We start from the raw sequence: 10,690 nt of genomic DNA, 5'->3' as shown, positions 1-10,690 counted from the left end.
CATTTATCACAGAAATGGTTCCTTTATTTTACCGCCAACCAAAAAGCTACTGATAAATTATATATATGCAGTTCACATTCATTCAATCAAGTGCAAGTCTCCAGTTAATTCTAAAGAATTAAGACAGTTTCTTAGCAAAATGTCCATCTGTATGCCAAGCTTTGAAGTTGGCACAATTAAAGATAGCAACTGAAAATAGAGTGAGCATCCTTTTTATGTAATCTTGTAGAAATTAAAAATAATTTATTCACTAGCATTGAATTCTTCCATCAAAGTCTTTGAGGTGCAGCCAATCCGTACTGCTTTAGATGAACACGTTAACAGTCCTCACTCATTGGTCTCACTGTGTTAAAGCACCACATTAGTTGGGATGCTACCACAGCATACAGTTTATTATAAAGTGGCTCTCATAGAGGTGCAGGGATCGGGACTGAAGGTGACTGAGTTGCTGTGTCATCACCAGGAGTTTCCCTCCTCCCAGTTTAGGTCGTCTTCATCACCCCAGCCGTCTGCTTCAGTCTGGGAGGAAAAAAAAGTGGTGAGTTATCTGCTTTGTTTTCTAATAGAAGTCAACTTTAAATTCTGATGGCAGAATGTATTTTCTTCCTAAATGGAACTTGTGCATCTGAGTTGAATGTTTTAAACATTAAAAAATAATAGCACTTTAAACCCTTGCAGCTAAAAAATAATACAATTATTTTATTACCAATTTATTTATTTTGGCTCCCTCAATAAATAAAAATGCAACCTGAGTTTCTTTTTTTAATTTAACCCTCCGATTACTAACATATTTACCCTTAGTGTCAATCTGACCACATGGATATTTCTGCTTCCAGAAAATGATTTTCACAAAATTATTGACGAAGTTTTTGTGTCACTTTGTTTATTTGTTGAATACATAAATAACCCATTGATAATGAACAATGACCTGTTTTCTAGCGCCACCATCAGGCCAAACCTTTAAATTATAATTAATTTATCTTGAATAGTGTTCATCTAAATCTTCTCATATTTACTGACAACATTAATGACCACAACAGTATGAACCCTATTGGTTGTGGTGATTCTATGACCTTTCCTACAGTGCCATCATCAGGTCAAACTTTCAGTTTTAGAGTTAGTGTATCTTGAAAATCTTTCATCCTAATCTTTTCTAATTTGGGGTTCACATTCATGACTCACAGAATGAACCATATTGATTGATGTTGGTTTTTTGGAAGGGATTGTGTCTGCTGGAGGGTTAAATTGACCCCAGAGCAACACCAATGCATACAATATGTGTTCAGCACATTGAACAATGATCATCAAGATAATTTTATGCTGAATCAATTGTACCTATCAAATTAGGAAAAGTCATAAAATATAAAGCAAAAAAAATCAAGTCAACTATTGTTTTTTAAATGATAACTGTTGAATGGGGTTAAATTGACCCCAAGGATAACAGGAGGGTTTATGGGTGTATTTATTAAAATATTTTAGTTTGCGACGGGAAAAAAGTTTCTTAAATCATGAATAATTCCCAAAGAAAGCCTAAAACCTGAGCTGGAACCGCTTTGTGTTGCTGATCTTTCTAAATCTGCGTTCCATTTGAGAAGCAAACACTTTTTATTGTCATGTATTTATTAATTAAAGCCTCTTTAAAAACCTGCTGAGTCTTATATCATTTCAGAAGAAGAAGAGAACTTAAGTTATCAACATGCACACTCACCTCACTCAGGTTAGATGCTGCAAACTTGGCTGTGAGCGATAGATTTTCTATTGAGTCATTGACCAGCAGAGAGGAGGCTGTAGATAATCCAGTATCAAACACACTGACCTCTTCTGGGAACAAAAGTGTTGGAGAGGATAACTTGATGTCTGGCACCATGTCAGCAAACAGGTCCAGCTCTGGGTCCTGGCTCATCCTACTCTTCACTTTAATTGTAAACTCCTCCCCCAAACCTCCAGTTCCAGACTTCTGTAGTGCTCCAGGTGCTGATTTAGGGTTTGATAGACCTGGTGCTGTATCAGAGTCCTCCTTCTCTTGTTGAGCCCAGTTGTTGTTCAATGTGGCTGCAGCATTGCTCTTTGTTGGATGATGCAGCGTTGAGGTTAATTGAAGTGGTTTAGAGGAACTCAGTTCTTCAGGAGAGTGTTTTACTGGTGCAACAGTAGCGCCCCCTCTGGGTGCTGTAAGTATGACTGAATCAGATAAAGGAGCAGTAGGGGAGATATCTGAGGTAGCTTCGATGTCATCCTCAAAGTCATCCCATGGCTCTTCTTCTGCACCCTGATGTGCCTGTGGTGGTCCACTGCTGAGAGTATCGACACTGTTGGAGGTCTGGATGTGGATTTGGACCGACTTTCTTCTGTTCTCAGACTCCTCTGGATCGCTCCAGTCAGGCCAGTCCTCCACGTTGCCTTCCCGTCCATCAGCCTGCTGTGGACTGTAAGACGCAGGCTGCCTTTCATGGTCCAGATGGAATCCATTCAAAGGCAGCGACCTCGGCCTGCTAACATCTGGACAGGCAGAGCCGACTGTTAAAATCCTTATGGTCATCAATCTACATGAAATAACAGAGCTTTGTACCTGACTTCAGTGCGACCATTGGAGTCTCCTTTGTCCTTGCAAAGCTGCCAAGGTGATTTATAACAGGAGTCTGAGTTGGTGACGATCTGGGAAACAAACCCAAAACTTTGGAAGGCTGGGCCATCAGTGGGTGAGAGCCTCCAACTATGTGAACAGGTGAGGCTGAAGAGAGGAGGAACAGAGAGTATAGTCAAATAGTACCTTTGAAAACAATCTAAACTACACAAAGAATACTGTATGTTTAATATACATTTCCAGAATTCAAAAACCTGCCTTTCAATTGTAGAGCATTCAAATTGGCCCACAGAAGATAAAGGAAAAATCAGGGCGATCCCCTTAACTCGGTCTTCTCCCGCTAAAGAAGCACTGTGAGCTCCAGACTCCTCTCTCTGGCAACACAGACTGAAAAACTAATTTGTCCCTCGTGCCATCAGGCTTTTAAACAGCCACTTCAGGGAGGAGAGCGGGAAATGTCTTGCAGTGCCTTAACTTATTTTGGACTGTTATTTATTACTTTTTTTTAATGTGTTTTTAACTTCTTAATTGTGTAGATCCTGCTCTGTTTGTGTAAATGTGAGCAACAGACTGCTGCACAATCGGGATCAATAAAGTCTATCTATTAATCACCGTAAATTGCTAAATAATTCAGGTGAAGATATTTCAGCCTCAAATTTATAAATATATGCACACTCCAGAATTTTTGCAGGTTTGTATTTTCCTGTGTGTATATCGTATGATTGCAGTCACAAATTGTCAAAAGAACTCCTAATTTTATTAAAATCCTGCAATTTCCCACAAACTATCCCATAAAAGGCCCTAAAATCCAGAAGAAAGTCACGAAATCAAGAAATATCCTTTATTGCTGGGATATTGTCGGCGCCTTAAATACACTGTTTATATCACTTATACACGGGAACACAATAATGAGAAAAATGTTCTTTTTCCCCCAAATCTGTGGCCCACTTAAAATTAAACTGCTCTGTATTTGGCCCGAGCGAAAATTAGTTTGACAGCCCTGAATTATATCATAGACAAAGTGAGGGTTTGTGCTTTCTTTGAGCAGCCATAATTTCAATCAAACTGATGCTACCACTGCATTGAAATAATCAGCTTACTTTATTCTTTATTTAAAGGTATTGTAGAGGATGTTATTTTGCTTCAAATTGCAGGTGTATCATCCAGACTATTGGTCCTCCTAATTGTCAATCATTCTGATGATATGTTTAAGTAAGGCACTAGCTAGTTTTCGCTAGCTGTACATGCAGACTTTTCACTTAACGGTGACAAGTCTGACATAGTGGCAAAAGTGCAAATCTTATTTTGATAAGTAAGCTTGTATGAGCGATGCAGACACCAATTTGTAAACAGAGTTGTGTACGAGGAAAACTGGGCTTGTGCACGCTCTCTTGCACACGTTTAATAGGCGTTTCCTCTTGGGAGCAGGTAGAGTGTTGCGCATGTGCATTTTTTCAAAAAGTGGAGAGGGAGTTTCTTTTCTAAACTTTGGAAAAATCCTTCTCTATACCTTTAGCTATGAATACTGGTCTATTATTAAACCAAGTCCTCGCAGCAGTGACATACAGTAAATATGAATGCTGCAATTTTAAGTTCTGTTGTAGCTAAAAATTTAAATACTTCAGTGCCTTCAGTATGAGCATAACATCCTTGCTTACTTTCAGGTGTAACATCTGCAGACTTGTTGAAGTTAGGCGTGGTACGTTTAAAGACTCTACTCCGTTCCCCACCAACAACCACTTGAGCTCCCAGCAGAGGCACCAAAACAGCCAGACTCTGCAGCGTCATGGCAACCAGAGAGTCATTGTTGTCCCTCATCCCAAGCAAAACCTGTAGAGAGTTTTAAAACCAAGAAAAAGGTTAAATAAGTGTGAGAAATGCATGAAGACAATCAATATTATTATAGTTTCTTATTACTGGTGCGTCTGTAACATTTGTCATTTTCAAAATAAGAACATTGTCCATCTTGGTCATTGATCTACAAAGAGAGAGGCTATGGAAATACATTTATTTTTGATGTGTTTAAAAGTAGAGAAACTGCATCCCACCTGAGGTAGAATCTGGTTTTTGAGTTCATCATGAGAGAAAAACTCAGCGTAGACATGAATGTGAGCCAGCAGCACCATCCGGATGTGTTCTTCATGGACCTTGTAGAGTTTGAGAAGCTGAGGAATCACATGTTTACGGTAAAGTGAGAGCGACAGGAGGCAATCCTCACTGCCACCGCCACCACTGGCATCTGTCCACATAGAAGGAGAGAAGAACAACATTAGAAACTACAACTCCTCCCTTTCCAGACTTTTTTTGGGTTGAACACATTGCGCGTACACATATCTTACCCTTCTTTGGCCTTAAAAGATGAGGCAAAAAACTTTTGATAGCCATGGGTTCTGCAAAGACCAGTGAGTTGAGGAGTTTGGGGATGAGGCGTACAGCTATCAGTTCTTCAGGGAGGTTCTGAACCCGGTCTAAAAGAAACCTGAAAGCAGTGTCAGCACAATAAAAATAAATACATTTTTATAATTATTTTTAGACTGTGGCCAACTTGTACAAAACCATAAAGCATGAATAATTCATAAGAATCAGAATAGTCCATGTGTTAGAAAAAACAGGACACGTTGTTTCCTACTTAAAGAATTCATTCTTTTCTTCTTCTGTCTTTAGAGTCAGGCTCTTGAGAAAATTCACCACTTCCAGAAAATCATTCCTGTGGACAACAAAGAATAAATCAATGTTTGAGAGGAAATCATTCGTACATCAGAAGATTAAAAGATAAGAACCGAGACAAACCTGAAAAAGTCATGAGTCATCAAGCTGCTGAGTGGAGGTCGTGACTGGGGGTCAGAGTTCAGCAGGCCTGACTGCAGGCTGTTTGTTAGACTGTCAGCAAGCTCCACTGATACTAGAAAAAGGAGCACAATAAGTATTCAAACACACACACACACGCAAGTTTAGTGATGTGTTAGATCATGGCCAAGTATATCTGTGACTACCGTAGCCATTCAGCAGTGGAATGAGGGCTTTCACCATTATCCCAAACGAGTAACAATCCCGAGAGTGAGCATGTTTCTCTGGAAGAGTTTTAAAGCCTTCCACCTGTTGACAAAACTCCCTTAGAACAAAGTGCATTTTTACAGCAGAAATCTGTGCTGTTTACCTTTTCTTCTGGAGGAACACAGTTGGCTTCTCGGGCATTTTCAATGCTTTTGAGAAACTGAAGCAAGAAATTGAGAAAAAAAAAAAACAAAAACACCTATTGGTACTTTTGTTTCAGGAGAAAGAAAAAATGACAAATGGTTTCTTGACTCGGATTTATGACACCTTTATTTCTTACCTCAGGAGTGGCTTCGGAAAACTTGCAGACAGTGTCCATACCTCCAAGTTTCCAGTGGCCATCATCACTGACAAACACAGATGAAACACAGACGTTGTTGTGGCTTGATTTACCCTGGTCAAAGACAAAGACAGGACAAGTCTCAAGCAGGACACATGCATGTGTGGAATGCAAACAACAAGATGCAACGGGTCAGCCAACACTTTTCTTTGAGCTTCAGGAAGTTTCTGAAAGCTTGAAAACAAACTCTGTCATCCCCATACTCACCCGCTCATGCAGAAAGACAAGTGCCTGCAGGAGATCGTAGATGCCTGCACAGATTTCCTCTGGGGGTAAATTATCCAGCAGCAGCTCCAAAGGCTGCACATGCTCCGTTACCAGGTGGATACCACCTTTCTGAACTGAGCAGGACAGGAAGCGGAGCAAGCATGGGTGCCTCAGTGTCTTCAGGTGCTGAAGGAAATGAGACAAGCGATATGACAATGGATCTATTTCATACTTAATCATAAAAAATGTGAATGTTCCCTTTCTTATATAAAGTTATTCAAGCAAAACGTACGATAACCACACAGGATTCCTGGAACAGCTGAAAAAAAAGATGAAGATAACCTTTCTATTGAGGCTAAAATATTTCACAATCTGGACATTCCTTGACATCTGAAAGTGTTTGTGGCATCTGGCCCTAAAATTACAACAGGAGATTATGGCATTTAAACCATGCAAGTGAAGAGGTCGAGTATCTCATTTTAGTTCAAGGGCTAAATATGAACCAATTCATTCACAAATGGGCCACAGATTTTAGGCAGGCAAACAATTTCAACATTAATGTGCCCAAGTATTTCTAGTTATACCTCAAAGTACAGACAACATCAACAATATCTAAGCAATAAGTGACAGATACTTAAATGTCCTTTGACTGATTTATTTATTTTACCAATTTGCATTTAATTTGGGGAGATTTTATGAAATAATTTGAGACAAAAAAAAAAATCAGGATTTTGGAAAAAAATTCAGTTCTTTCAACAACAATTTACAACTGAATTATTTGGTAATTTACACAAATGATTCATGGTTTTTCTGTAATTTTCACTTTCTCCTGTGGGCCAAATCAGATGCTCTGAAGGGCCAGATTTGAGCCCTGGGCCTTGATGTGAGGACCAAACTGGTTTCACAGTAGAAAAAGAAGGGAAACCAACATGGATCATCACACTGAGCCACCTTTTGTACTTTAAATTTATGACATAGATGTAAGTAGACACAACTTGGCAGGTTTGCAAGTATTGTAATAGTAATGTCCGCTGATACTAATAAATAAGGGTGTTGAAAATATAGATTCAGCGATATATCACGATATTATTAATCAAATCTAAAAAGAAAGTAATAACTTTCTGCATTTATTTGTTATTCTAGGCATATACCTTTGTATATTATTATCTATCCTACTTTATTTTCTACTACTGTAATGTGTGTGTATCTGATACTTATTTTTTTTTAACTAAGTCAAAGTTGGTTTAAAAGCCACAGGCAGATTGTATGTTATTGTTTTATTTTTAGTTGTTGGCACATGGCATGTTAAAGTCAATGTTTTGAGTGTAAAATATGCCAATAAAATACATTTCATACATAATGTTCTCATGAAGGTGTACACATTCAATGATTAGTTGTTTCGTAAGTCATATATTAAAAACAAATTCGTAATAATCGCCTATAACCTATGTATCGGATACGAATCGTATCGCCAGATACCAGGCAATACACACCCCCTACTAATTAATAAACTACATGGAATAACACTGTCTCTGTAGCCAGATGTGATGTTACACGAACGAACCTTGGCAGCTTTGTTGACTTTATCTTCATTTCCTCCCTTATGGACAAAGACAGAAGCAGGCTTTCCATCCTGGAGCAGCGCTGAGTGCACAGTGAGCCCTGAAGGCAGAGTCAGCAGTGGCTGCTCCACAATGCAGCTCCGTACAGCGCTGCTCTCCGCACCCATAACAACACCCAGTCCTGGACCAGCAGGTCAACACACACACGCACAGAGAGAGACCATGTGTTAAGCTGCTGTGACTCTGTTCACTGACACTAATGGCCGTCTGTCTGTCTGTCACTGACGTACCTGGATCTGGTTCTTCAAGTCGGAGGCACAGCTGTTTGACAAGCTAGCTAATGCAGTTAGCCAACTGTGTTAGCCAGCTTGTCATTGGCGCACATGAGGGAGGATTCTCTTCTTGTGAGCAGTATTTACGACATACCACATATTGGAACTATTATTTATCCAAAAACAGCAATTTAATGGAAAACGCAAGATGATTAGCTTGTCAAATTAAAGCTGCTGCTCTTTAAGCGACAACTGTGCTGGAGGTAAACATGGACGCTTCCGGATACGAATCAACCCAACGAAGGGCTGAGGGGGGTGGGGATTTTTATTTTATTTTATTGTAGTCAAATGGACAATATCACAGACAAACACGAGCTTTTGCTTGGTTGGGTCTAAACAACAATTAACGTGTGTTACTAATATTATGGCTATTACTGATCCGTTTAATCATTCTAAGTTGAACATGTGTTTTGAACACCCCTAAAAGTTTGCGTTAATGGTTGCAGCCAAAGTGGTACGAGTCAACCAGTCAGAGACATGAGGAGAGGTCAGTTCTGTAGGAGGTTCCTTTTTTACATTTACAGTGGGGCAAAAAAGTATTTAGTCAGCCACCAATTGTGCAAGTTCTCCCACTTAAAATGATGACAGAGGTCTGTAATTTTCATCGTAGGTACACTTCAACTGTGAGAGACAGAATGTTAAAAAAAATCCAGGAATTCACATTGTAGGAATTTTAAAGAATTTATTTGTAAATTATGGTGGAAAATAAGTATTTGGTCACTTCAAACAAGAAAGATCTCTGGCTCTCACAGACCTGTAACTTCTTCTTTAAGAAGCTCTTCTGTCCTCCACTTCCTACAATGTGAATTCCTGGATTTTTTGTACCTATGATGAAAATTACAGACCTCTGTCATCATTTTAAGTGGGAGAACTTGCACAATTGGTGGTTGACTAAATACTTTTTTGCCCCACTGTATATCAACCTATAGCTAAAAAACTAAGTAAATATGTACTTGATAGATAATTCATTTGTTGTGACAATGCTCTTTCTCAATACATTTTATACTGTTGGAATTTAAGCCTGTTTATTTCCCTTTTAATTGCCTCATTTTTAAGGAACATGTGGAATGAATGTGGGTTGTACCCATGAACAATGTGTAACTTATTCTCAGCTTATACGGTTATTGACTATTGTTTGCAATATAGTAAGATAGAAATAAAGAAAAACGGGTATTATTGCATCTTTTTATTTGGATCTCTATTAGCTTTGGTGAGAGCCATTGCTACTCTTCCTGGAGTCCACACCCAATATATTTGTCTTATGAGTGCAGTATACTATTACATATAACACATCACACAACAGAAGGCAAACAAAAAAACAACTAAAACAATTTACAAAACAAAACAAAAACATTCATACATAATTTGCTCCAATTATAATTCCTTCAACATGTGGCTTTTAACATCTGATGATTGGTTATTTAGCAGTATACATTTACAATATATCAATATACCTTTACAATTATTTATTATTTATTTACAATATACATATACATTCATAGATCATATAAATCTAATCAAACTTACCCTAATTGATTGTATTCAGTAGCTTTGATTTTACATCATTAGACATCCACAGTTGTTTTGTTAATACAATAGTTTTTTTTAAATCTAAATTTGTTATTTCCTTGAATAATTTGTCTTGGAAGAGCGTTCCATGTAACCATGGCACTGTACATTGTAGTACTTTTAACTTTATTTGTCTTTGATTTCGGTAGAGTAAATCTACCTTCCGTAGCGTGCTTCGTTTTATACGCATGTTTTATATGCTTATTCTGTATTAAAACACTTGTTTTAGTAGTCGCTACTTTTGCTACTTCTCAGAACAGCATTGCTGAGTGCGTCCTAACCCAGACCTTCATTTAAACAAGCCACACTACAGAACTCACTCACACGTACTATCCCTTAGAGGAGAAACAGCCAAAAGTGCAAAAGTTTGTTAATAAATGTGCCTGTGTGGCATTTTTGAAACGATATATCGCACGACTATGTTCCCATAAATTTGGAAGTCATCGGAAATGGGAGGTGGGCCCCCGGGCACCATTTAAAAAAAAAAAAAAGGGCTCCAAGCATTGATGCGTACACACTCATAGAATATACCTACCAAATTTCAGCCCGATCCGTTCACGAATAACAGAGGAGTAGTCACGGGGGCCCCCTGGAGCCCCAGTGACACATACGGGGTAATGGGCCCCATGTATATATTGGTATGTGCCAATGATTCGGTACCACCAACTGTCATAATATTTGACTTGCAAATAAATTATTCTTTTGAATACATTATTTTGGGCCCCCTTGGGGCCATTCTGGGACCCAAATATGAAATCGGGCTCCGAGCATTGATGCGTACACATCCATTGATTATACATACCAAATTTCATCCCGATCCATTCACGAATAACAGAGGAGTAGAGATTTGTACACAAGAAGAAGAAGAAGAAGAACAACAACAACAAAGTGAGTGGCGCTTTGACTCCTGCAATGTGCTCACATACCCCTGGTTGGGAAACTATGCTATAAGTCATGAATTTGCTATTTATTGTTTTGTAAGTGTCGCTTACAGAACAAAAAGTGTGTTTTTTAGATTCACCAACTGGATTTTGTTCTGTCC

General features: G+C 38.6%; 1 protein-coding gene across 1 annotated transcript; it reads right to left on the bottom strand.

The window, feature by feature from the left end:
- Positions 1–6: 6 nt before the first annotated feature.
- scyl3 (SCY1-like, kinase-like 3) lies at positions 7–8,288 on the bottom strand. Its single transcript, XM_028443551.1, has 14 exons — positions 8,038–8,288; positions 7,750–7,928; positions 6,186–6,371; positions 5,919–6,032; positions 5,742–5,798; positions 5,578–5,680; positions 5,375–5,486; positions 5,214–5,291; positions 4,924–5,063; positions 4,633–4,823; positions 4,243–4,414; positions 2,570–2,731; positions 1,709–2,499; positions 7–519 (listed from the first exon to the last, which is right to left on the bottom strand). The coding sequence occupies exons 2-14, from the start codon at positions 7,912–7,914 to the stop codon at positions 457–459; spliced, it is 2,334 nt and encodes a 777-aa protein (XP_028299352.1). The 5' UTR covers positions 7,915–7,928; positions 8,038–8,288; the 3' UTR covers positions 7–456.
- Positions 8,289–10,690: the final 2,402 nt, after the last annotated feature.

The sequence above is a fragment of the Gouania willdenowi genome, chromosome 4, assembly GCF_900634775.1.
Source record: "Gouania willdenowi chromosome 4, fGouWil2.1, whole genome shotgun sequence".
Lineage (NCBI taxonomy): Eukaryota > Metazoa > Chordata > Actinopteri > Blenniiformes > Gobiesocidae > Gouania > Gouania willdenowi.
Note: the sequence above shows the minus strand (reverse complement) of the source record. Positions and strands in the feature narration are given on the sequence as shown.